Source organism: Bison bison, unplaced genomic scaffold, assembly GCF_000754665.1.
Source record: "Bison bison bison isolate TAMUID 2011002044 unplaced genomic scaffold, Bison_UMD1.0 scf7180017864197, whole genome shotgun sequence".
NCBI lineage: Eukaryota > Metazoa > Chordata > Mammalia > Artiodactyla > Bovidae > Bison > Bison bison.
Window position 1 is genome coordinate 4694258 of NW_011494769.1, and position 25701 is coordinate 4719958.

The 25701-nt window shown below is 40.8% G+C and overlaps 1 protein-coding gene across 4 annotated transcripts in view; it reads right to left on the bottom strand.

Moving 5' to 3' along the window:
- The window catches only part of MEIS2 (Meis homeobox 2), a 223255-nt gene that overhangs the window by 150047 nt on the left and 47507 nt on the right, over positions 1–25701 (bottom strand). For all 4 annotated transcript variants that reach the window (XM_010844196.1, XM_010844197.1, XM_010844199.1 and 1 more), the window contains exon 8: positions 8118–8263. In XM_010844196.1, coding sequence (XP_010842498.1) covers positions 8118–8263 — 146 coding nt within the window. The remainder of the gene's footprint in view (positions 1–8117; positions 8264–25701) is intronic.

The window sequence follows — 25701 nt, forward strand, 5'->3', positions numbered from 1 at the left end:
ATATATATACATAGCCCCTCCCTCTTGCTGCTGCTGCGTCACTTCCGTTGTGTCCGACTCTGTGCAACCCCATAGACAGCAGCCCACCAGGCTCCCCAGTCCCTGGGATTCTCCAGGCAAGAACACTGGAGTGGGTTGCCATTTCCTTCTCCAATGCATGAAAGTGAAAGTGAAAGTGAAGTCGCTCAGTCATGTTCGACTCTTAGCGACCCCATGGACTGCAGCTCCTCCATCCATGGGATTTTCCAGGCACGAGTACTGGAGTGGGGTGCCATTGCCTTCTCCGCCTCCCTCTTGAGCCTCCTGATAAACTTTGAAATGTCTTCACCAATTTTTGCGTTGAAGAAACTACACATCTCAGCACCCCATGAAAAGCCATTGCTGCTGCCACTGTACTGGGGACTTTATCTCAAAGTTATTCATAATGTGGACAAAGGCTGCTGAATCCCAAACACATCAGGTTTTCACATGCAGAACCCCTCATAATCCAATTCTAAATACCAGACTGGGACTACAAGTAAAAGGTTATGACACAACCACATGCGTTGTTTCTTTTCCCCTCAAGAGAGACAAAGTAAATTTAGTTGCAATTTCATTTCTTCTAGAGGAGTTTCTAGGATTCAACATAACATTAAATTTTTAGCCTGTCTCTTTAATTCGAGAAATTGTAAAAACGACGACAGATGGCACACAGAACTGACTTATGTCCTCTATTCTTTACTGAAGAAGGGAGTGCATGGAAACTTTGATAAAGGCAGAAGCTACAGTATGCAGGTCACTATTAAAACCATCCAGTGACTCTTTGGACAGTTAAGGAGCAGAACATTCAGGCTTCCTTTTTTAGACATTCTTGAAAACCAAAGCTAAGGTAGCTTGCCAGTGGCGATCACAGCCCTGATGTTCAGAACCCTCCTGTCCCAATAAGAACATGATGGATGTGCCATTAGCTCTGAACCTCCGCAACCTCTGAAATTACCTCTCTTCCCACCCCAATCTCCCGCCCCCCACCCCTCAAAATCATTATGAAATAGGAAGAACACTCAAGCTTACAGTTAATTGGAAACATTGCAAGAGAAGAGGAATGCTTAGGACAGCATGTCCACGGGAAAATAAATCACCCAGTATTGTTATTTAATGCATTGTGACATCATTTCCTGAAATTAAACAGAGATGACACCAATTCAGACGATCTCCAGTATAAGGTTCCATTCAAATAATTCACAGATGTTTTCTCCCGGCAAGCAGGAAAACATTGCAAAGGCTGAGGCCATGGGCGGCCTCCCTCGGCTGCATGTTTGCGGGAGGCTCTTTCTGCTGGTGTTTTTCAGCTGTGTGTTCTGCACAGGCGTCTTCTCACAGGCATGTCTCAGCCCATGAGCCTCACTCATATTCTGTGCACATCTGTATCCCTGAACACGAGAAAGGCCATCTTTCACTGTGTAAGTAAGGCCAACACTTTCTATTTGGTATTACGTTAGCCGATAGCAATTAGTATTAAAGTAGATGGATCTCAGAATCATGGGGGCACTAATTTCCAAGTAGAAATAGCTAATGTCCCTGAAATACTGATTCAATTAACCATTCGAGGCCCTTAAAAAGACGTCTAACGATGGACATTATCCCAGTGTCTCCATGGATACGCCTGGTGGAAATGGACAAGTGGAGAAACTGGGGTGGAGAGGAAGGCAGCACCACATCTACCACCCATGCTGATTTCATGAGGTACCAGAGGCCGTGAGCTGCAGGAGTCCCCAGCACACAACCAGAAGCCAAAGCACCTGACGTCTGCGCCACACATTACAGCTTACAAACTGGCCGCATCATCTGAGCCTCACAGCCCCCAGCCACCCAAGTAAAGCACATGTCTACTCTTCATTTCATAGGTTTGGAAATAGGTTCAGAGGTTGAATCACTCACCCAAGATCACAGAGCAGAAACCTAAGCCTAAAATTTCACATCCAGTGACCCTGTTTACAAACCCACACTGTGCTGTCTCTCAGACAGCCTAGACTTGAATGCTCCAAGGAAGCAGAGACTAGAGTCTGTTCATGTACGGGGACCCTTATGGGAAGGGGAGGTTCTCTACAAAAAGGAGGCCCTGATGGAGGCATTATGAACTACACCATAGCCATTTTCTTCTCTACCTCCCACTCCATCCTGGAAGACTCACCAAGATGCTCTGGCTTTCCACGGGCACCTGGACTCTCTGATGAGAGCACCTAGAACCACTGACGAGCCATCTGATGTTTGTGTGCCTGTGTGCTAAGTCGCTTCAGTCATTACTGACTCTTTTGTGACCCCTTGTACTGCACCCATCAGGCACCTCTGTCCATAAGATTCTGCAGGCAAGAATACTGGAATGGGTTGACATACCCTCCTCCAGGGGATCTTCCTGACCCAGGGATCGAACCTGCATCTCCTGCATTGACTGGCGGTTTCTTCACCACTAGCACTACTTGGGAAGCCCCATCTGACATTTACATGACTCTAGAAGGCAGAAATTAGACTATGTTATCTCCTGCTGACTTGTTTGGCCAGGTCAGTCTCTCTATCTCACAGAGTCCCAGGACGGTATGTGATCATTTTGGTTGCCCAGTTCTACTGGTCAAAGTCTCCTGGTAGCTATTCAACCAAATTAAAAGATGAAATTATAGTTGCTTTCCATTATATACCTATTGCTTTCCATTATATACCCAGGCATGGAGCCGAAAAGTTTACATTGTCTCATTTAATGCCTACAACAACCCTACTGAGTTGGTTCTAAAATTATCCCCATTCTATAGATATGGAAAGTGAAGTCCAGAGACCTCAGTGCTCAAGATCAAAAATCTACTGTGCTGCAGATTTCAGACCCTGTGCTCTTAACCTTGACACTGTATCACCTCCTTGAGAAAAGAAACTATCTGGATCTATGTAAGATGAAGAGAAACAGTTAAAGGGCAAAATAGTCTAGACTTGCCTTCCTCTTTCTCTCATTCTCTCTTCTGTGTGTGTGTGTGTGTGTGTGCGTATACACACATACAATAAAAAATTTGAGATGACTGGATTGACTGTGATATGGTCTTGAATTCACTAGAGAAGAGATATCTTTCTCTATTAACATGGAACTGTATTTACTCATAATTTGGGTTCATTGTCTCTGTGAAACAATATACTTTAAATCACATTTTCATTACTCAAAACAGACCTTCACAAAATCCCATGAAACAAACTCTAATAGGCAAGGAGTGAAACCAGCAAACACCTGAGAGACAGGCTTCATTCCACAGCAGAGATATGGCAAGAGGCTAAGCATTTTGCCATGAACAAAGGGCAGAGTTTTTAGAACCTGCAGTTTCCAGGAGGCTGCAGGATATTGTATCACTTTGAAATAAATTTGCTTCTGATTCTGTACACATAGCTTTGAAAGAAGTCCCACATCTGCTAAGGGTGAGCTTTATCCCTATGTTTTCAAATAAGAAAAACTGTAGTCAGAAACGGGTATGAGCAAGTGGTGTCTTTGTGTGTGAGCACTTCCTGTTTTCATTCCATGATCAAATATATTCTTTGCAGCACAACCAGGGGAGCTCTTGAAGGTGGCAAGTGGAGGTGCCTGAGAGCCTCATTGAGTACACTAAGGGCTTCTTGGCGTGGAGGAGTTTTTCATGGTTAAGAATAAACCGTCAGCCCGGGTATTATTTCTTGCTGTTTCTTTCTTTAACTATCTTTGAAGTCAAATAAAAACAGTTGTAATGGCAGGCTTACTTTTATGATATCATAATCTCCATGTGTTAGGGAAAAGAATACACTTCCCTAGGATTTCCCTACGATTTTTTGCCATTGGGTACTTTCCAGGAAAAGCACATACATTCCAACAGATTCTTTCCTCCATCTTCACTAGATTTCTTAGTCTGAGAAGCCAGGCAGAGCCGTCCACCAATAAAAGAGGGGTAAGAGTAACATATGACACATTTCGCTGGTTGAATTTCTAAAAAGTATTTACTTGGATTTATTTCCTTAAAATTACTGGGAGGATTTAAATATGTGGATTTATTTCCTTAAAATCATTGTGATGTTTAAAGGACATTCTGGAAATTGGTAGTTAGAAACTAGAAACTAAGTATTTAGCTTCAGACTAAGCAAGTTTAAAGTGCTTAACTCAATATGGAAATTCCTCAATTCATCAAAGAGTTTGGTTTATTACGGCCACCTTGGATTTAGTTTAAATATTTTCCTCAATATCATCGATTAGCTCTGAGTTTATTACCTCCTCCCCTGAAGCTGGCGGTACACAGGAATTTGAGAGAGTGTTTTAACTGTTACAGTTGTAGTGGAACTTGTTCTTCCAAGAAAACTGAAGGTTAATGATTTTTGTCATATTGAGACTAAGACTTAACAATTGCTACAGTTGGCCTTTGTTGAGGTGGGGTTCTTTTTTCTCTGGGCCTTTTGAGGTATTCAGAATAGGTGACAATAGCTTGCAGTTGAGAACATATGTAGAGAGACCCCTGTGGCTTATTGGGAAAAGTTGCTCCATGCTGGTTGGGTGTTTGGAAAAAAAAAAATACAACCAGAGTTCTTTTATGTTCTGCTAGTTAATGAATGCATGAATGTCAAAATGGGCCAATGGCCCATTCAGGGGGCAAAGCCTCAGCAACCCCCTTCTTTAAGAACACATCCTGAGATCCAAAATACATTTGCTTAACAAATTAAAATAATGAGATAATTCAATTAGCTTCTTTTTTAAAAAAGAAAGAAAAAAGGGTACATCGAGGATTATTGTAATACAAGAGTAGGTCATACTGCACAAAGGGGAACAAACCAGTTTGAAATAATGTTAAAGAGACTAATAATGAAGGAATGCACATTGAATCATGCACTTGTAAAGAAATTTACATGAAATAATAATTTAGACTACATCTATTTTCAGTGAGCTAGAGCCAACATTTCACTTTGAAAGTTGAAATTAATTAAATGACAGAAAAATATAGTGGGGCATCTCTATTTCCAAGGACTTCCTCATGCCTGTTAGTGCATAAGAAAAGGGGTCTAAATTAACATGTCGCTAGTTAGGGGGCTCTGTTCTTGGTTTCTGCACTCAGAATTATAGCTGAGTAAATCTTTCAGCTCATTAAAGATTGGAAAGTAAAATTTTAAGGAACCATCCTCATCAAAGTTACTGAACCTCTTCTCTGCAGCTGGGGTGATGCTGGGATAAAGAGGGAAGATGTTGTCAAAGGGAAAGCTGAGGAGAATTTCCTTACATACAAGGGAGGTGCAGGAAAGGCTGGGGAGAAGAGCAGAGAGAGAGATGGACAGACAAAGCCGGTGGAGAAAGTAATAAAGGGGCATGGTGTAAAAGAAGGTTGTGGGGAGGAGAAAAAGAAAGCCCTTAATGGAAAATAAAAAGGAAGTGGGGTACTGAGAGGAGAGGATGACCAGGGAACCTGGGGCAGAGCCATGCTCTGACAGCTCTGAGCGTAACCAACACACGAGTACGGGAAAGCAGACTGCAACATGCAGATCCGTTCGAAAAATGGAGAAATGGCAGGTCCAGAGAACTTAATGGACTTAACTGAGGTTCATCCAGAACTCCAGAAAGCTGAACTCAAAATGTCAGTTTCCCAACTCTCCGGCTCAGGTTCTTTGTCTTCTCTCCCCACTATAAGGACAGGCATTAATTAAAATTTTCAGCTGGACAGAGAATTCTGCACAAAGCCTCGTGCATATTTATCTAGATGAAAGCACCCTCGGGGTAGGGAGAAGGTACCCAGTACATAGTACTGAGTGAACAGTACAGCCACAAGGAGCACCCAGGGATCAATAGGTCTGCACAATTCCTCACCTGCAGTCAGGGTGCACAGTGGGTTTAACCCAGGATGACAGGGAGGTGGGAGGTAAGACACCAACTGGCCAAGCAAGAGGAAGCTCGGGATACTTGGAAGAAGATTCAAGGCACAGACCCGGGTGCTGAAGGAAAGAGTTGGCTTTAAGAGAGAAGTGTAGAGTAAGTCTTCTCTATTTGGAAAGGTTGTGGGAGCAGGCAACTTTTAAAAATAAGTAAAGCAAACAGCACTTTGCTTCTTCTATTTCCTCCCTTTGACACTGAGCATTTTGATGGCAGAGGTTGTAAGGTTGATATGCAACTGTTCATGGTGATCATGATTCTAGCAAAGTCATCATAATGTGTAGAAAGGGCACTGAGCTGGGGTCAAGGAAGGCTTGGGTCCTGATCACAGCTGGACCTTGAGCCCATCACTTTCCTTTGTGGGTCTGAGCTTCCTGGTTTGTAAACAAAGCAGCTGCATTTTCTAAGATTCTACTGTTCTATAATGTTGGGTTTTTTTGACTGAGGGGCTGAAAATACATGGGGATGTTTGCTTGAAAAGTAATTGCTGAACTCTTTACTTTCAACCAAGGAATGCTGAGCACACAGGGAGACAGAGGGAGGAAATCAAACAGGTGAGCTGGTGGGAGAAGGCAGTTGCCTGCCATCTACTCGCCCCACCCTGCCTTTCTTACTTGCTACTCTAACCAAACAAACCTTCAGTTAAAAATGAGAAACCCCTCCTCTCACACTCATTCGACTTCCAAATTAAAAACATTTTACAGGTTAGTAAATCTCCAGCTGAGGTGATGTAGCAAAGAACAGCTGTGAAGTAATTTTGATAATGATGAGAATAATAACCACATGGCAAGGTTCAGGGCTTTGCTGTTGCAGCTTCAGTGCTCTTGAATAGATAAAAGTGATTAAATACTCCTGATTATCCCTGACCAATATGTAATGGATTTACAGCCCTTTCAATTAGTCAGTATTTGCTTAGGACTCATTATTTTGTCTTTGGTTAAGTAATCAGCCCAGAGACGGCATGTTCGGTCTAATTCCTCTGAGCCCAGCCAGTGCAGGGGCCTGACCTTTGAAATGGCCATAGCTGCGAGGCAAGAATAACCACTGCCACGGCAGCCTCGTTGGTACTCCCAGCTAATCCTGACACCACCGGCCAGATCGATACACCTTAGTTTGCTACTAATGTCCTTACATCAAAATGGCCGATTTAGGAATGTGAATCTATCGTGTTGCCTTCCCCGCTGTGCCCCACCCCTCGCCCTTTGGAGCCCTGCTGGAAGAGTCGCTCAGCAGCCACCGCCATAAATAAACGTGGAACCTTGTCCTGGACTCATGACACTGTAACTAATGTCATTCAGCATGGCAACCCACAAGTTGGATAATCAAAGACCTTCAGCTTTCAATGTGCTCCTCTATTTTTAAGCTGCAGCCTAAACAGAATGGCCTGAAAACAATCTTATAGCAAGAAACAGCCTCTGACATCTTTACTATTTTCCCAGAAGTTTCAAACGAAGAGTAAAATGCAAGCACGTAGTTCCTCTGCAAAAATATACTGTAATTTTTTGGTCTTAAGGGTCTCAGTTAATGGTATATATATATATAATGACACATAAAACTGATTGCAAACAGAAAGATAAACTGTTACTTGGAAAATGCTGCACATTGTTGATCTTTCCCCATAAGTGAACAGGGTCGGCTTATAAGATAATGGACTTGAACCACTAAAAAAGAATCTTTGATCTCTACCTTAGAAACAAAGGCATTGGGCACCTATAACCCTTCTGTGGTTGTCATATAAACACGTGACATGCTGCAAGCTGCTTCAGCGATCAGAGCTGCCCCTGATACCAGGCACTTGGACATACATGTGGCAAGGTGCTTTTTTTTTTTTCTGCCTCCTAAGAAGATGGCTTTCGTTAAGAGTGTAATCGGCAACATTTATGGATTCATGAGCTTCTCACAGCCGTTTCCCTTGGTAGCAGTTGTATTATCTGAAGTTGCTCTCAAACCTTTTTGCATAAACAACACATTTACTTATACAGACGTTTTAGAGCCCTAAATCATTTTGAATAGGGTCCATTCCTGACCTGTGGAAATAAAAACTCCTCCTTTCTACAGGGTGCTCTTTGGGTGGTGAGAATCAGTAAAAACCTCAACTGCCCTGTTAGCCATCAGATTTCAAGAAAGGGAAAATAGGCACCTTATTTTAAAAAAATCTGTATGAGCCCATCTAATGTGCTAGGAGAAGGCAAAACAACAAAACTTATTTTTCTCTTTCATCTTGACTTACTGTGAGATGCTGGAAGAGCCATGCTCTCATGATATTTGTTGCTACTTTGGGGAAAATGCCTCTTTTCTTCTGACGTTTTTTGTCCTTGTCTGGATCATCATCGTCACCTGTGCCAGGTGAAGCTACACTGTTGTCTAAACCATCTCCTAGTAGAAAGAAATGAAAATACATTAGAGAAAACACAGAAAGGGTGCCAACAACAACGAGCAGCTAATGATCAGCTCAGCTAAGCTTGTTGAAAGAAATCCATTAAGCGGGTATATTCTCTTTCATTAAAGTATAATTGGAGACACAAATATGTAAAAGACAAAATTAAACCAGGCCTCTTCAAATGTTAATTTTGTGTGTCTCACACTCTCCCATATCATTAATTCAATTATAATTGTGCTCTTGACACAGTGCAGTAGCTCTTCGTCAATTATGGAATCCAATGTGGGAAAACCGCCATCAGAAAACCCATTCGGTGAAAATGCATCCCCATGCCCAGAGTGAACACATACTGTAGGGTAATCAAGTTAAATGTTCTGTAGTCTATATATTCTAGGCTGCCTGCATAGGTGACAGTAACTGTGTCACTGTTCATTGCACATAACACACTGCCTGCTCAGCCCCTCCTAGAACTGTCACCTCCCAAGCACGCACATTCACATACTCCTCAGATGACCCTGGACTCAGCATCCGCGTGACATGAAAACTTTTAGCTCTCTGCACCACTGATCATTATCATTAAAAAACAAAAAAGATGCACATCAAGGTAGGGTGCTCACTTAATCAGAAGTTTCTATCAACATCTTTCTCTTCTGTGCTTTTCTCTGGCATTAATTGTGCATTAGCAAAAATCATTTACTTTTAACAGTCATAGTTATTTTTTCTTGCCCTCCGGCAAAAATGCCTTGAAAGCCTGCCTGGAGGGCATCTAAATTATGTATCTGAAAAACTCTTCTGGCAAGGCATTGCAGGACCCCTACTTTCTTAAAATTCATACGAGCACGTCTTCCTGTTTTTGGGAAGGCATCAATCAAGAGGAGCAATATATGCCATATCCCTACATTAATATTTGAACTAATAACTTTAAAAAAAGGAAAGAAACAAGATCCGACTTGTGGCATAATCAAATGCAAAATAAATGAAGAATACGGGGACAGCACTGGGGCTTTATAGATGGCTGTGTTTTCCTTGCACATCATTAGCCTGGAGCCACACGAAAGAGGAAAACAGAGAAGTGGAGAGTTTATGCTCCCTGCTGGTGTTTAAGAAGCCGGGGTCCTGGAAGAACATCTGGGAATTGCGCTGAGATGGGGGTTTTTGTAATTTAAGAATAGACATTCATTAGCAGTAAATGCCATAAATCCCATGCTAAGTAAAAACCTTGTCCAAGAAAGCCTAAAACAATAAACTCTGTGCTCAATGTAGCCTGAGCTAGACGCTCCGCAGCTTCCCTGGGAATGCTATAGATTCACCAGCTCCTTCCCAGGCCAGCTCCCTCCTCCTGGACTGGGCCACACTGGGGACATCCTGCCATGGGCCCCTTGCCTCCTAACCTGTCCCAACTGTCTGCTCTGTGGGCTTCCCTATACCTGTTCTTTTCCCTTCTCGCCGCAAAAACCCTCAACCTTCTTTGACCAGAGAAGCAGAAAAGCCACAGCAAAGAGCTGGCAGATTAATTTTATTGACATTTCCATTTTCACTGCAATGTGATACCCTCCATCACATGGAAGAGATGACCCTCACTATTTACAGACTGACAGGCCACTTCATTACAACCACCCTGCCCCAAGGCAAAGCAGATCCCTTCCATCTGCCCAAACACTAGAGCATGACCCCGAAGTTGCTGTTCTCTTTTTCTTTGCCGTCTGTTATGATAAAAAAAAAAAAAGAGTGAATAGAAAGGACCCCAAATAGTCAAAGAACTAATCAGGAGTACAGGGAAACAAAAGGCATTTGACTTACGAATCCTGGCTGGATGGAATCTAGTCTTCATCTGTCTACCCTCCCTGCACACTCATGTACACCAAGGGGTCACTTGCACAAGGACACACACACACTCCACACACACACACACACACACAAGCTCGAGCAGAGACACGCGTACACACTTTCCACCATGCCAAGGAACTGCTGCAAGGCAAATTCTCACCCACACTAATGGCTTCTGACTGCTCCTTGGCAACCCTAGCATTTTAACCTGGGTGGATGTGCTCTCCAAAATACAGACACTGGAGCGATCTCATCAGCTGTTCATGTGACACAGATGGAGAGTGGCTATTAGGAGCCAGGCAGTGGGCCTTGGGGATCTGAGGTACTGTTCTGTAGCCTGAGGCGAATTTGAAAAGCAGTACCCGGAGATGAGGAAAAAAAAAAAAATCCACACTGCAAGTGCAAGTTTGAAGTCAGTCAGTCTGTCTGTCGACCTACCACGGATAAAGATATCTTTGTCTCTGGATGGAAAAATCTATGCGGGCTATCTGGATGTACATTTCGGATAATGTATGTATGGAATGGCTCTTCCTTCAATGTCTTCCAAATATAAAAACACACACTGTAAACAATGCCTGTGTGTATATATTTCTTCCTAAGCACATATGGTTTCTGTGTATATGTTTAAGCTGAAATTGTCAGGATTTTGTTAAAATCTCATTTTAGCTTTTTTTGATAGATTTTTTGGATATACTTATTTTAAAAGGTTAATGGCTTTAATTAAAGTAAGTTCAACAAAAAAAAAGACACTTGCCTTTTTTAACCCAATCAATGACCTTAAAAAATGAGAGACAGTATTTCCATGGAGTATTTTCTCTTGCTAAAAAGCAGAGAGGGTTTCTAACACCTTCAAATGATATGATTCACTACATTTAGCTCAAGAAAAAAATATAGCTGGATTGAGCATCCTTTGATGACTGACTTAAACTGGAGAAGACAGGAGCATTACATGCATTTTAATATAAAGCAGTCCATTTTATACAAATGTTGTTAAATATTTGAATTTGAATCCACTGTAACAAATAATTATAGAGAAAAATGAGTCTATTTTTATAATAACCAGATACTAGACATTAGATTTTTTTTAATTACTATTATTGTTTATACCTCTATAAAGATGGGAATTTCCTTTTCCAAACACACAATAAATTTGTTTTTCCAATGGACTGTGAACCAACTCCAGCACAGAGGACTAACAACAGCTATTTTTCTTTTAAAAGGCAACCATGTGATCTGCACCCTAAAACAAAATCGTGCAAATGATACTAAAGAAACCCTTAACATGCATACCGTATCCTTGTTTTAGGGCTGTATGTGTATTGGGATAGTTGGCAATCCTTGACATCGATGCCAAATGAATTTCTGTGCCGAAAAGGGTGGGTATACGGGCACAGATGCACGTGTCAAAGGAGGTAGAGAAGGTAACGGCATATGTCTCGGCATCTGAAGTTAGGGTTCAAAAGTGTGGAGTCCTTGGCAGGGGTAGGACTGTGTCTTGTTTATCATTTTATCCTGAGAGCACACCTCCAGGTCTGAGCCAGAGCAGACACCCCAGTGATTGTCTGCCGTGTGAGTGAAGGGCTGAACTTCTTAATGAGTTTATTCATGGATCCTCCTTTGTCTTTGATAATCGCAAACTGGATGACTACACTCTTCATGGTACTGAAGGGGCTGAGTGGACTGCCTGAGTGCACATGTTTGCATGCGTGCTCAGTCGCTCAGTTCTGTCTGACTCTTTGTGACCCTATGGACTGTAGCCCACCACGTTCCTCTGTCCATGGGATTCTCCAGAGTGGAGAATACTGGAGTGGGTTCTATCTCCAGGGGATCTTCCCAGCCCAGGGATTGAACCTGTGTCTTCTGCACTGGCAGGCAGATTTTTCACCACTGAGCCACCTGGGAAGCCTGCCCAAATGATGCAGTCACTTCCAAACATGCCAGGAACAACGCTTCTTTGAAGAACTCAATCCCCATTAGAGCCTTTTCGAAGGGCTGACCCAAGGCCATTCCACCAGCGCTGCCACCTCTGATGGGAAAAAACTAAAGACTACTGGGCGTGCTTCCTTTAAAAGGTTGCTAATCCCTTGACTAAAGGCATAATCTAAGTTTGGGGCAAAGATACTCAAAATAGCTGCATGCTTCTGAATGTACTGCATGTGACCATGGAAAGAAATACTCAAGCCTGTGGATAGATACCTTTGAAGTGGACTAAATTATCAAGGGAGATTGTTAAAAACATGGGTCCTCAGGCCTTATCCCAGACTTACTAAATCAAAATATCCTGAGGCAGAGACAAGGAATTTGTATTCTTAACAAGTTCCTTGGGTTTGGTTATGCAATCAGCCTAGCACAGATTCTTCAACTGGCTTTTAGAAGCCTCCAAACTAGATGGCAGCCCACTCCAATACTCTTGCCTGGAAAATCCCATGGGCGGAGGAGCCTGGTGGGCTGCAGTCCATGGGGTCACAAAGAGTCAGACACGGCTGAACAACTTCCCTTTCACTTTTCACTTTCAGGCATTGGAGAAGGAAATGGCAACTCACTCCAGTGTTCTTGCCGGGAGAATTCCAGGGATGGGGTCACACAGAGTCGGACACGACTGAAGCGACTTAGCAGCAGTAGCAGCAGCAGAACTAGATTACCTTCTAATTTGAGTTAAGATGAAACCTCAGGAGCAGGTACATGGTTAAAATTCTATGCTACTGCCATAAACAGGGTTAGTGGTCACAGCAAACAACTACAACCTGTAGGTTCTTGACCACCCAGCTTCTCTGTCCATGGGATTTTCTCAGCAAGAATACTGGAATGGATTGCCATTTCCTCTGACAGGGGAATCTCCAGGAGATTCTTGAGTCTCCTGCACTGCAGGTGGAGTATTTTACCACTGAGCCACTGGGGAGGCCCCAACTACAACCTGACCTGGGCCTTATTCACTGTGGGAAAGCCCTGGTGCTCTACATCACAGGTACTGGTCAACACAAGGAGGTCCCACCCTATCTTCTGGTGGTAAAGGTTAAACAGAAAGACGCTGTAGAACACCGGCTCTCAAAATACAGACCAGCACCCTTTAGCACTGGCAAAGAAATTGCAAGAAATGTAAATTCTTGGACCCATCTCAGACCCACTGTATCCAAATCTCCAGGGATGGGGCCTGAAAATCTGAGGGTTACTAAGTACCCTGGGTGATTCTGATGGTGCTCAAGCTTGAGAAGCACCACTGGGGGGCACAGAGAAGAACTCTGTAGCCTGCTACCCCTGGTGGTAGTTGTCTGAAGGTCTGAATCTAAACTCCAGGTCCTCCTCCTGTTTTCAGACTCTGAGGTATTTTGAGAGCATCTGTGCGGCTGGATTTACATCCGTAAATGGAGGGGGTCACACATCCTTTCCAAAGCTGAGCACACTATGCTCAGGGCAGGGCATACCTGGGAAAGCAGCCCTGGTCTACACTTATTTAAAAGAGTAACACTAAGGGAGTCTAGTTACAAGGAAGTCAAGCCTGGGGTACCATGGGTATCCAGGTGTGGGCAAAATCCATATCTGTAGCTGTGTAGCCAATGAAACAGGAAAGGCATGGGGACATGGTGAGAAGATCCTCAGATGATTCTAAAGCAGAAATTCCCAATTCACACAATTCTTGGCCATATCAACTACCCAGGCAAAAGGACACCACTTCCTTTTATTGGCATACTGTCATACTCCATTTTGCTAAAAATGTGTCTATATTCTAGACAACAACTGCTTGGCTTGAAATAAAGAAACGATACAAACCATGATGCTGTGGCATCCTGAGTCCAGGATGTGGCCTTCTTGCCCTGTCAGAAATATAGTGCAACAACCAAGAGAACTGGAGAAGGAAATGGCAACCCACTTCAGTATTCTTGCTTGGGAAATCCCATGGACAGGGGAGCCTGGTTGGCTATGGTGCAGAGAGTCACAAAGAGTCGGACACGACTTAGCGACTAAACCATTACCACCAACAACAACCAAGAGGGTCCTAGTCCATCTTTTTCTTCCTAGTCCATCTCTCCATCTCCCTTGAAAAATTGCCAGACATTTACCAGTGAAGAAACTGAGGCCAAGAGGTTAAATTCTCCCCTGTGATTCCATGGCTACATATGATCGGTGACTAACCAGAGTCCAGGTAACTCCAAGTCCAGTGGTACTAACACTGGTATTCTCACATATTGTAAGCTACCTTTCACTTTTCGAAGCATTACCTCATTTGAACTCTGTTATCAAACCAGGCTTTATCCTACAGGTAAAGGTCTAAAGTGCAGAGGAGAGATTAGATCTAAGGCCCAGGGGTAGGAATTGAGCTAGAATTGGTCCAGGCTGGTCCAGGTTCAAACAGCAACGTGCAAACTTTTCTCCCTGCAAGTAAACCAGTGCCTATAAGGGCTTTATATATATTCAGTACAGCAAGGGTCCTTTGAGACCCAGGATTTTTATAACAGGTTTATTGTGGTCCATGTGGAGCCCCTTATATGGACAGTACCAGACTGATCTTCAGAGCCCAGAGATGCTACAAATATTTGAGCATCTACTGTCCATACAGCCAGGATCTCATGGGCTGTGATGTCAAAACTGTGCAGCACCAAGAACTGCCTCACAGAGCTGTAACTAAAGTGATATATTCACTTGCCTCAAAGTCACTCTCTTAAAGAAAAAATAAGGCTTCTATAACACCTAGCAGCCTGTCAACTAACAATCAGAAACTGACCTCTCAATATCATATATTCAGAGAAATAGTAGTACAAATAAAAACAGATTTTGGTCAATAACATTTGTACTTTTAAGTTCGTGGCATACTATTTAATCCTTACTTCTCCCAGTTTTGGACCAATTTTAATAGTCAAATATATTCATATAAAATACATGCTGTAAAAAAGAATGATATCTCACCTGATAGAACATAGCTTTTTTTTTCCTCCTCTTTTTTGATAAATAGAAATTCACTAGAGTTATTATCATTTTTATTTTGGGCAATGTACATTCACTAATTTCAGACACACACACACACACACACACACATATACAAACATGTATCTTCCAAACTACTTCCAGAAACTGGGTACAGTCATGAATTTATAGATATTTATATATCTGATTATAAACATTAAGTATATAAATTATATCATTAACCTTTTTCAAAGAATTCACTAATTTATACATAAGTATGCAAATATATTTGTAGATTAATTGCATATTTTTGCCTACAGTACATGTACTGTACATACACATATACAAGTTTATAGAATTTTAAATGCTAGTATTTAATGTTCAATAGGGTAGTCCCTTTTCTACACCATTTCTCTTCCTCTAGAATACAGGCTCCTCCTCTTCCTTACCAATACCGTCATCACGTTCATTACCCTCATTATCACAAGTAACTTTCACTGGACACTTGCAATATTACAATCCTCAATCTTCACAACAAATGGATGAAATAGCTACTTTTATCAATGCCACTTTACAGATAAGAAAACTGAGACTCCGAAGAATTAAGTAACTTGTCAGAGGTCACATAGTCAGGAAGTGGCAGAGTGGTGCTTGCCCTGTAAAGCCTGTGCTCACATCCTCTATCCTCTCCCTTAACTGCCAGAAAACAAGAAGAGGTTTACGGTGAGGCTAGATTCTGGATTAATCCTCATTTCTCAGGAAATAAATCCCCAGAGTGAGGCCTCATATATTCACATTTATGAGCAAAAGAGATTGCAGTTGACAGCGCATTTAAAAGTAATCTAAAAGAAAAAAAAAAGTAACTATGAACCAAGAAACAAACAAATGCATATTTTTACAGTTACCTCCATTATCTACAGGACTATTAGTGGTCCCTGTGGACCTAAAGTTCAAATTAAATATGATTTTGAAATAGGAGTATCTGTTTAATTTTTAAGACATTTCTGAGCCAAGGGATCTTCCAAGATTCCATGTCTGTAGGCCTGTGTCCTTGGCCAAAAATGCTCTTTGTCTTCATTTTTTTTTTTAAACTTTTCTATTCTACTTTGCCCAGGCAAACTCCTCTTTAAACTTCAAAATCCAGTGAAAAAGGAACCTCTTTTGTAAGGATTTCCCTAGTTCCTATTAACAAAACTGGTATACTAGGCTTTGGAGTTCTTCATCAGTTTGTTCTTGCTTCTGCTATATTTACGCTTCTGTTTTGCAATTTATCTATCTACTAACTTGTCTGTCCTGCTTGACCATGAGATTCTTCAAGGCAGGGGCCATATCTTACTTACTTCTGATTCGCAAGCCCTGACATAGTGTAAACAGTCAGATGTTTAGTGGGATGGACAAATTGGCAGCAGGAGCCTTAATATTTGGCCCCTGTGCGAACGTAACTTGCTTTGAGGAAAGTGTCGTGAAGGAGTCCCTGGCCCTGGTAACCTGTTCTAGCAGCCACCTAGCCTCAGGCTCCCTCCCCCACTCTCCTTGCTCTTGGTGCACTCGGTGTGTCATGCCCAGGGTTTTCCTGCTCAGGAGTGCATGACCTCCTCAGAGATGATCCTTACATGTCTGATACACTGGCAAATACTGTTTTCAAAAACGGGGTTGCTTCATCTCTCAAACCTGCCCTAATCCAATGGGGAAGAGAATGCCCAAGGGTAGGGTGGCTGCCCCTTGCCCAGGCTGCTCAGATGACTGGGAACATAACAGTTAAAAAGGAAGTATCGTTTTTCAGGGCAACAATGAAGAAACAGACAGAGAAGAGACCTATGGACATGGGGGGAGGAGAGGTGGAGGGTGAGATATATGGATAGAGTAACATGGAAACTTACAATACCATATGTATAATAGATTGCCAATGGGAACTTGCTGTATGACTCAGGGAACTCAAACAGGGGCTCTGTGACAATCTAGAACGGTGGGATGGGGAGAGGGAGGTTTGGGAAAGAGGGGACATGGGTCTACCTATGGCTGATTCTTGTTGATGTACAACAGAAAATCATAAATCTGTAAAGCAATTATCCTTCAATTAAAAAAATAAAATGGGGGGAAAAAAGGAAGTATCCTGTAGCCAGGGAACTGCAACACATAGCTCTTTGGGAACCTGGTTTCTGTCATCATTTTTTAATGATTTTTCCTTCTTAATATAGTACTCTGAAAACAGGATTAAAATGTACTAAGAATCAAAAGATATTTTTCTTTCAGGGACTACCTTCCAGGAGTTTAATTTAGGACATCCCACTGAGAAATCTGAATCAGGGTTTCCAATACGATGCAAAAAAAAGAAGCAGCAGCAGGAGGAGAAGCAGCAGCAGGAGCAGCCACAGTTGCCTTTGCCCAGTTCTGTGTTAGACTCTAGCCTTACAAAACTTGCTTCCCAAGAACCGTCCTCCAAGTAAATCTTTTTTTCCGTGCAATTCACCTTTATTCACATCAGAAGAGATTGGGGGGAGGGGGAAGTTACAGACCCAGAAAGGTGGGGAGGGTGAGGGGCGAGAGGTGGGGTGAGGGGCCAGCAGTGAGACCTGCTAATTACTGATCTCTTTTACTCTCCTGCTGTGCTTAACTGTCTGGACACGTTAAAGTGAAATTTTTCTGTGATTTTTCAAGTGACTAGTTCATGGCCCACTAGCATGGAGGGAAGCAGGAGAGGTGAAATGCTTTCGTTTACATGCAACATTTACTAACTGTGTGGGTTTTCCAACATTAAAGAGAGGACAGTGACCCAGGCCACCTTTTTCACACTCAAAAGAGCACTGAAAAAACAACTCTTCATCGGCTTACCTCAGGCTTCCCTGGTCCTGAACACCCTCCCCCCGGGGTATGAGCAGAAAGGGAAAAAAAGAGGGGATTTTATGCTCCTTTCTCTTCAACTTTTCAGGCGGTATAAGCAGCATTTAGCAAATTCAGCCCCAAATGGCTCCAAATGCTCAGAGCTGTAGGGGCTCATTCTTTGTTCTCCTCCCTCTATTTACACAGGATTTACGCAGGCTCTCCACTGAAGAGACCGAAAGCACTTCCATTCTCACTGGCTCGGCTGGGCTGGCCCGTGGGCCCCGCCGCTGGCCCAGGCCTGCACTGGGGAATTTCTGCCACCTGAAGAAGGTAACACGCTGTGCCCTGACTCTGATCCCCAGACAACCTGGCCTGTGCAGGCCACTGCAAAGCTCAGGCTGGAGAAGATGAGCTAACCTTCCAGGAGAGACAGGAAAATCCAGCCAAGGCTGTGCAAGTAAATATGTGTCCAGAGACAAATAACATGCACTTTAAAATATGCAGCTATATGATAGAATGGAAAGTGGTGGGTGAAAAAAAAAAATTCAGACTGCAGCTTGGATGAAAACCACTTCACCCACTGGTTGGAAAAATAAAGTGTAAAAACAGACAGATGGACACATATGTAAATGTGGCAGTGTTTTAGGCTTTAGCTGGCAACGTGAGCGTCGTAGTATAGTTTTGCACGCCTGTATTTTCCATATCATGTTGAATCCTGTTAACTGTTGAACAGAAACATCCTCATACTGGTCCTTGACCAAATCAGTCCCCTCAATTTACCCGTCAGGAGCCATAAAATGGCTTTGTTTATTGACTGGAACCCTCTAATCCTTTATAGCAGAAGTGAACGAAAGCTTCCAAACTCAGCCTGTGCTTTCCTGAAGCTGGTTACTCTCATCTGCAATGTATATGTATTTTTAATTTATGCTTCACTTAACTTGATTACTCTCATTGAAATACATATATATTTCATAATTTATATAGAGATAAACTTTTATTTGACGTTTTTTTAATCGAAGAATAGTCAATTTACAAGGTTGTGTTAATTTCTGCTGTACAGCAAAATGATTCAGTTATACATGAATATACATTCTTTTTCATATTCCTTTCTGCTATGGTTTATCACAGGACATGAAATATAGTTTCCTGTGCTCTGCGGTAGGACCTTGTTCTTTATCCGTCCTGTGTATAGAGAGAAAACTTTTAAAAATTTTTCAATAAAGGATATCTACTCCCCTAGCCTCCCATAGAATTCTCTACAGGATATTGACTGAATCCAATAGAAAAGTAAATTCCTTTTCCCGTATATTTCAGCAGATCACCTAATCTCTGTAGCAGAGGATAATAGAACGTACTTGTTCCTCAGTTACCTGATAAGCACATATAAAGCACAGGGTAGGTTCTGAAGTTATTCACAGTACATCATAATAAAGCTCTTCTGGGCACTCTAATGATTCATTTTTAGTGATCTCTCAAATGCCCTTTTCCACAGTTAAACACTCAGATTTTATTAAGGTGGAACGAAGGGACAAATGTCCACTCAAGTCCCAGCTCTCAAATTTGACTCTCCTTGCACTACACTACCTTCAGCTAAAGCTTTTTTAATGTTCTATTTGCCTCCCCAGGGTGGCATTTCAGCTAACAGAGTTCACAATCTTTCAGCCTTAAACACAGAAGGCTGCTATCTTCAAGTCATCCTAGGAATGTGCCAGATACCATCATCTCCCTCCTGAGATACAAAGAACCAGAAAGAGAGAGAGACCAAGAGAAGACCAAGCTGATCAAGTTACCAACAGCCCAGAATGCCCCTCTCAGAAGGTTAATCTTTGAACCAGTAAATGTTATAATTAGGAGCCTTGAAGTTGGGCTGAGGCTGGTCATTGAAAGAAAGACTCTAAAAGAGAAAGTATGAATGGAACACATCTCTTTCACCTAATGGTTTGACACAAGGGTCTTGATTTTATGGGAAATTATACAAAAATGAGTTGTTATGATGCATGAGTCTCTTTTCCACATCTCCTACAAAAGAAAAAAGGTGGTTGGGGAGAGTTGTCTTCCCAATTTCACTTAGCTATGTTTCAGTACAAATTGTGAAAATTATGCAAATAACAATTTTGGCACCTTTGCTAGAGGAAAACATTATTAAATTATGCTCTAAGTATTTTGTCTGCTTTAGTAATTACTCTCATGTAACTGTAAATATAAATAGCTGTTATTCTGTTTAAATTTTTAATCATGCAAAATATTGTCACACAAAATGTCCTTCTGTTGCAGTCTAACTGGGATTTTCTTTTTTAAAATATCCATATTTAACTGAAGTGGACTATTTTTAGCATTGTAAAGTGTTTTAGTAAAGATAGCTGGCTAACATCTCCAAATCAACAGGTCTTTCAAGAAAAGATGTGGTCTTTATACTTGCAAAAAGAGATTTTTACAAAAGACCATTTATAAAATTATTTTTAACATTTTATACTAAACCAGAATATAGTCTTCTTCCAAGAATGTATTAACTATATGAAATCTATATGTTCAGTATGTATCAATAATAATGTTCTCATTTTGTCATTAACTATAGGATTTTATCTTACTATCTCTCTTAGCATGTTTTAATATTAAATGAAACTAAGTATAAACTAATAATAAAATTTTTTAGGAAGAATAACAAAAAGCGAAAGTTCTATCTGCAGCAGATATTTTTTTCGCTCAATCTTTAGGCTCCCTACTTTGTTATCATATTTGCTATCTAAAACAAAAATAGATAATAAATTTTTATAATATCAGTTGATTAATTTGAATTCTTAATATGGCATTTCTGTGTGGATTTATATCAACAGATACCATTTCAAATAAAAGAACAACAAAAAAACTCTGAATATTTCTTCTACCCTCTAATTATTGTAAAATACAAACAATACAATATTTAATAAAAGTGCAGCTTCACAAAACTAACGTTAAATAATGCAAAAAGAAATCCTTTCTCTTTAAAGAAAAGCTAGCCATCTCTATACTAATAATAATGCTTTCTAAGACAACAGATTGGAATATCTATCAACACTCCCTTTGGAAACTTTTCTTTTTTCACATAGAAAAAAGAACAATAGTGTCTTGAAGTTGATAATTGGTTTTAGGTGACTATTTTTAAACCATTAACACATCATAATTGGAACATACATGTTATTTATTAGAAAATATTTTGTACATTTTTCAAAGAAGATTTTCACACAACGGAGCTTCCTAATAAAACTTTGGATTTTTGTTAAACAACTTTATAAACTAAATTGCTAACATTTACAAAGCAACTACTGCATTTAAGGATTCAACTTATTATGATTATTTTAAATAAATCTACTATAATTTGAGATCAAGCAGATGTATTTTTATAACATAATGTAAATAGATATCCATAACATACATGTGATAGTCCTAAGGGAAAAAATAAGGTGATTGCTTAATAAAAATAATCTAAACATAAATTGATTATTCTTCGTATAGACTATGCACTAAAAAACTACAGACACAAAGCCCTTAAATGGAGAATGACTGCTAACAAGTATATATCTTTTGGAATGATGAAAATATTCTAAGATTGATCATGGTGATGGATGCACAACTCTGTGAACATACCAAAAATTTAAAAGTTGTACACTTTAAATGGGTCAACCATACAGTATGTGAATTACATCTCAATAAAGCGATTACATTTTTTTAATGAATACATTTTGGTTTCCTTATTCAAAGAAAGCATACTGGGCAAAGTAGAAAAGTCTAGTAGCTAAGTTTAAAGTACTCATAGTCTTTTCTGAATTGCTTCCAAACAATGTGATTTCAAGCCACTTAATGTCATCTCTGCTGCTGCTAAGTCGCTTCAGTCGTGTCCGACTCTATGCGACCCCATAACGGCAGCCCACAAGGCTCCCCTCTCCCTGGGATTCTCCAGGCAAGAACACTGGAGTGGGTTGCCATTTCCTTCTCCAATGCATGAAAGTGAAAAGTGAAAAGGAAGTCGCTCAGTTGTGTCCGACGCTTAGCGACCCCATGGGCTGCGGCCCACCAGGCTCCTCCATCCGTGGGATTCTCCAGGCAAGAGTGCTGGAGTGGGGTGCCATTGCCTTCTCCGAATGTCATCTCAGCACCTTGCATATGGACAGACATACGTACTCAAAAACATTAGGGATGGATGTTATATGGTTTAAGCTACAAAGATATGATCGAAAGTAGATTGACCTTAATACTGAATTTAAGTATTTACCACTTTCAATCCCATTGATTACAGCAGAATCCTAGTCCAAATTATTTACCTCTTTCAAGGACTACTTTAGCCACCTGAATAACCCCAGTGACTTCCACAAACACACATACACACAACAACATTTCTTATACATAAACTTCTTTAAGTCAGGCACCATATCTTTTATTTTTTTCATGATGTTCTTAGAACTTTGGATGATGTCAGGAGAAGGAGGTGACAGAGGATGAGATGGTTGGATGGCATCATTGACTCATGAGTCTGAGCAAACTCTAGGAGACAGTGAAGGACAGAGAAGCCTGGCGTGCTGCAGTCCATGGGGTAGCAGAGTCAGACATGACCGAGCGACTGAACTACAACAACGGGTAAATATACACCTAACCTTTAACTGAATGAATGGATGGGTAACTCTCATATTTCTTGGAATGTGTTTTATTCTTTGTGCATTTATATGTAAAATTTGTAAACAGAAGCTAAGAATGTTGGTCTCTAAGAGTTGAAAAGGGGTCAGAGAGTTGATGTTTTATCAGTTTTGAAGGCATTTTCCTGTAAGACATACTGCCTGGAAGAAGCAACTTTACTGAAAGAGATAATGAGTAATAGAGGTGCCTATATTTGGAAGAGCATCCTATAGCCTTGGTTCACCCTTTTTCTAAATCTCCGACTTTATTCTCCTTTAGGGGGCAACTGTACTACTCTGTCTGCACTTTGGAGGCTCACTTCTGACATACTCCTTGACCCTCTATTCTCATTCCTCAGCCCCATCCATAGGTAATCACAGAGGAGAATACCCTTGGGGGAAAATGATGCAATGGAAGAAGCATGAGCTGGGTGATAAAAAAGGTCTTGTATTGAATTTCCAGATCTATTCTTTATTGGTTGAATATGACCTCGGTCAAAGGATTAATCCTCTAGGGCTTCTCTGGTGGCTCAATGGTAAAGAAACTGCCTGGCAATGCAGGAGATACAGGTTTGATCTATGGTCTGGAAAGATCTCACATGCCACAGGACAGCTAAGCTCATGCAGCCACAACTACTGAGCTTGTGCTCTGGAGCCCAGGAGCTGCAACTACTGAAGCCCACATGACCTACTGAACCTCCACATGCTGTGGAGAAAGTCCAACATGATATTTATAAGCCTGTTGTTTTATACCATTTCCTTTAACTTCATGCCCTGCAACAAGAGAAGTCCCCGCAACTACAGAGTAGCCCCGACTCCTGCAACTAGAGAAAAGCCCAAGCAGCAACAAAGACCCAGCACAGCCAAAAATAAATACATAAAGAAATAAAAACTAATGGATTAAAATTTTTTAAAAAACATCAATCCTCTCCACCTCAGTTTCTTCATCTATGAAATGGGAAGAATTATGCATACTGAGTAGGTTAATTATGAAAATTAAATGAAGCAATAAGAGTAGTAGCTAGTATTTATTAAATCCCTATCTTGTACCATGTGCTTTACCCTTATTAACAAGCCAGGAACTTCATACATGGTACCTAACACATCAAAGGTGAATCAATAAATGCTAGTTATAGATGGAAATAAAATAAACTATGAAAGGATAAACAAAAGTGGTGTATCCATACACTGAAATACTACTCAGCAATAAAAAAAGCACAAAGTTCTGATACATGGAACATGTTACATCTCCAAGTCATCATGCTGAATAGTAGCAGTCGAACAAAAAACTATATACTCCATATATATTCCAAATATATTAAATTCTATAAAATGTAAACATATAGATGGAAAGCAGATCAGCAGTTGACTGAAGACAAACAAAGAGGGAGGGATGGGCTAAAGAGGAGTACAAAAAAACTTTTGGGTGATGATAGAAATGTGTAATATCTTGATCACGGTGCTGGTCTTATGAGTATACACACTGTCAGACTCATTAAATTGTATTTTTTAAATGAAAAAAATTTTGTATGAAACTTATACTTCAATAAAGTTGATAAAAATAATGTTAAGTAGATTCTAGCTAAATCCCCATAATCCTGTTATTTGGCATAAAATAGATGTTAGTGGAAATAACAGCTTACAATACAGAGGAGCAGGAGTTGGGGATTCTCCAGTAATTGCAGTTAAGTTTTCAAAGAATTAAATGATTTAGGGCAGCCCTTAAAAGATGCTGTGGAGAAAGTCCAACATGATATTTATAAGCCTGTTGTTTTATACCATTTCCTTTAACTTCATGAAGATGTAAAGTAGATGGTCACTTTGCAGATTTTACTGAAAAATATTTTTCCTCCATTGGTCAAATCCCATTATGAGAAATACTGTTAACAAAGAACTATTTGGGTTACCAAAAGAATTACTAATCAAGAAGGTAATAGAAATAATTCTAAAACCATTTTTAAAAACTCTTCCAGGAAATTCAGTATTAACTCATTCCTCCTAATCATAAGAAGGTCTAACACTGGAGATCTCAGTTTCAGAGGAGAATGACATTGCTATGAAAGACTCTGGGCACCATTAAGATAAAAAATGAATGGGAATATATAGAACTAATATGAACCCTTGCCAGCCAGCCTTCAGATAATCCCTGAATCCTTCATATGAATACAGAACTAACTTGTGGAGACCTCCTCCTAAGTGCTAGGTACCAAAAGTATCCCCTCTTCCATGGGGCAGTTCAGAGTTTGGTATTTTAATCTCTTTAATATCTTTGGAAAGTGAAGCCAGACAGGTTAAGAAACTTGTCTAAAGTCATGTGGCTATTTATTAACAGAGCTGGGTCTTCATCTCAACTCTATGAACTGTATTTCACAACACAGCCGCTACTCCCATATGGAATGGAATTCATATTTTTGAAAAGTAGACTGTGGGGGAAACAGGCTTTTAACCTGGGTGACTGGTACTTACTAATGCCTGATCACAGCCAAGTGAGTCATCTGAATTTGGAAGTATGTGAGATCTGACTCACATCAGATAACCAATAAGAGTTAGTTTCATTTCATTCTTACTTTTTCCTTCCTTATTTCTTTTTAGTGACTCAAATTTGGCAAAATTTCCAAAAAAAAAAAAAAAAAAAATTATGAAAACAGAGTCACCATTGGAAAACGTTTCCTTGGGGAAAAAAAAAAATCTTTCCCTCATTCTTCCAGAACTCATACTTCAAAACGGCACCAAAGTACAAGGCTACATTTACCACTAGTGGCTTAGCTGGTAAAGAATCCGTCTGCAATGTAGGATACCTAAGTTCGATCCATAGATTGGGAAGATCCCCTGGAGAAGGGAATGGCTACCCACTCCAGTATTCTGGCCTGGAGAATTCCATGGACTGTATAGTCCATGGGGTTGCAAAGAGTCGGATATGACTAAGCAACTTCACTTAAACTCACTTAAAGGAAATACTACCACCCCTGATTGCCATCCATCTAATTGTGGAAAGACCAGGAGCTGAAAGCCAGGTAGTTATTAGTTTGCTCTAGCACATCCCCATACTTCATGATGAAGACAGACAACTCAACTTGAGGGCACCAATGTGAATTTTATTCAGGCCCTGTTGGCTGATAAAACAGAAGCTGCCAAAGTCTTTGAGAGAAAACTTTGTTCAACCATTTCCCAGGAGAAAAAGGGTCTGTCTCTCAGTAGTTTTATTCCTATACCTGTGGCAAACCAACCCAACAGAGAAC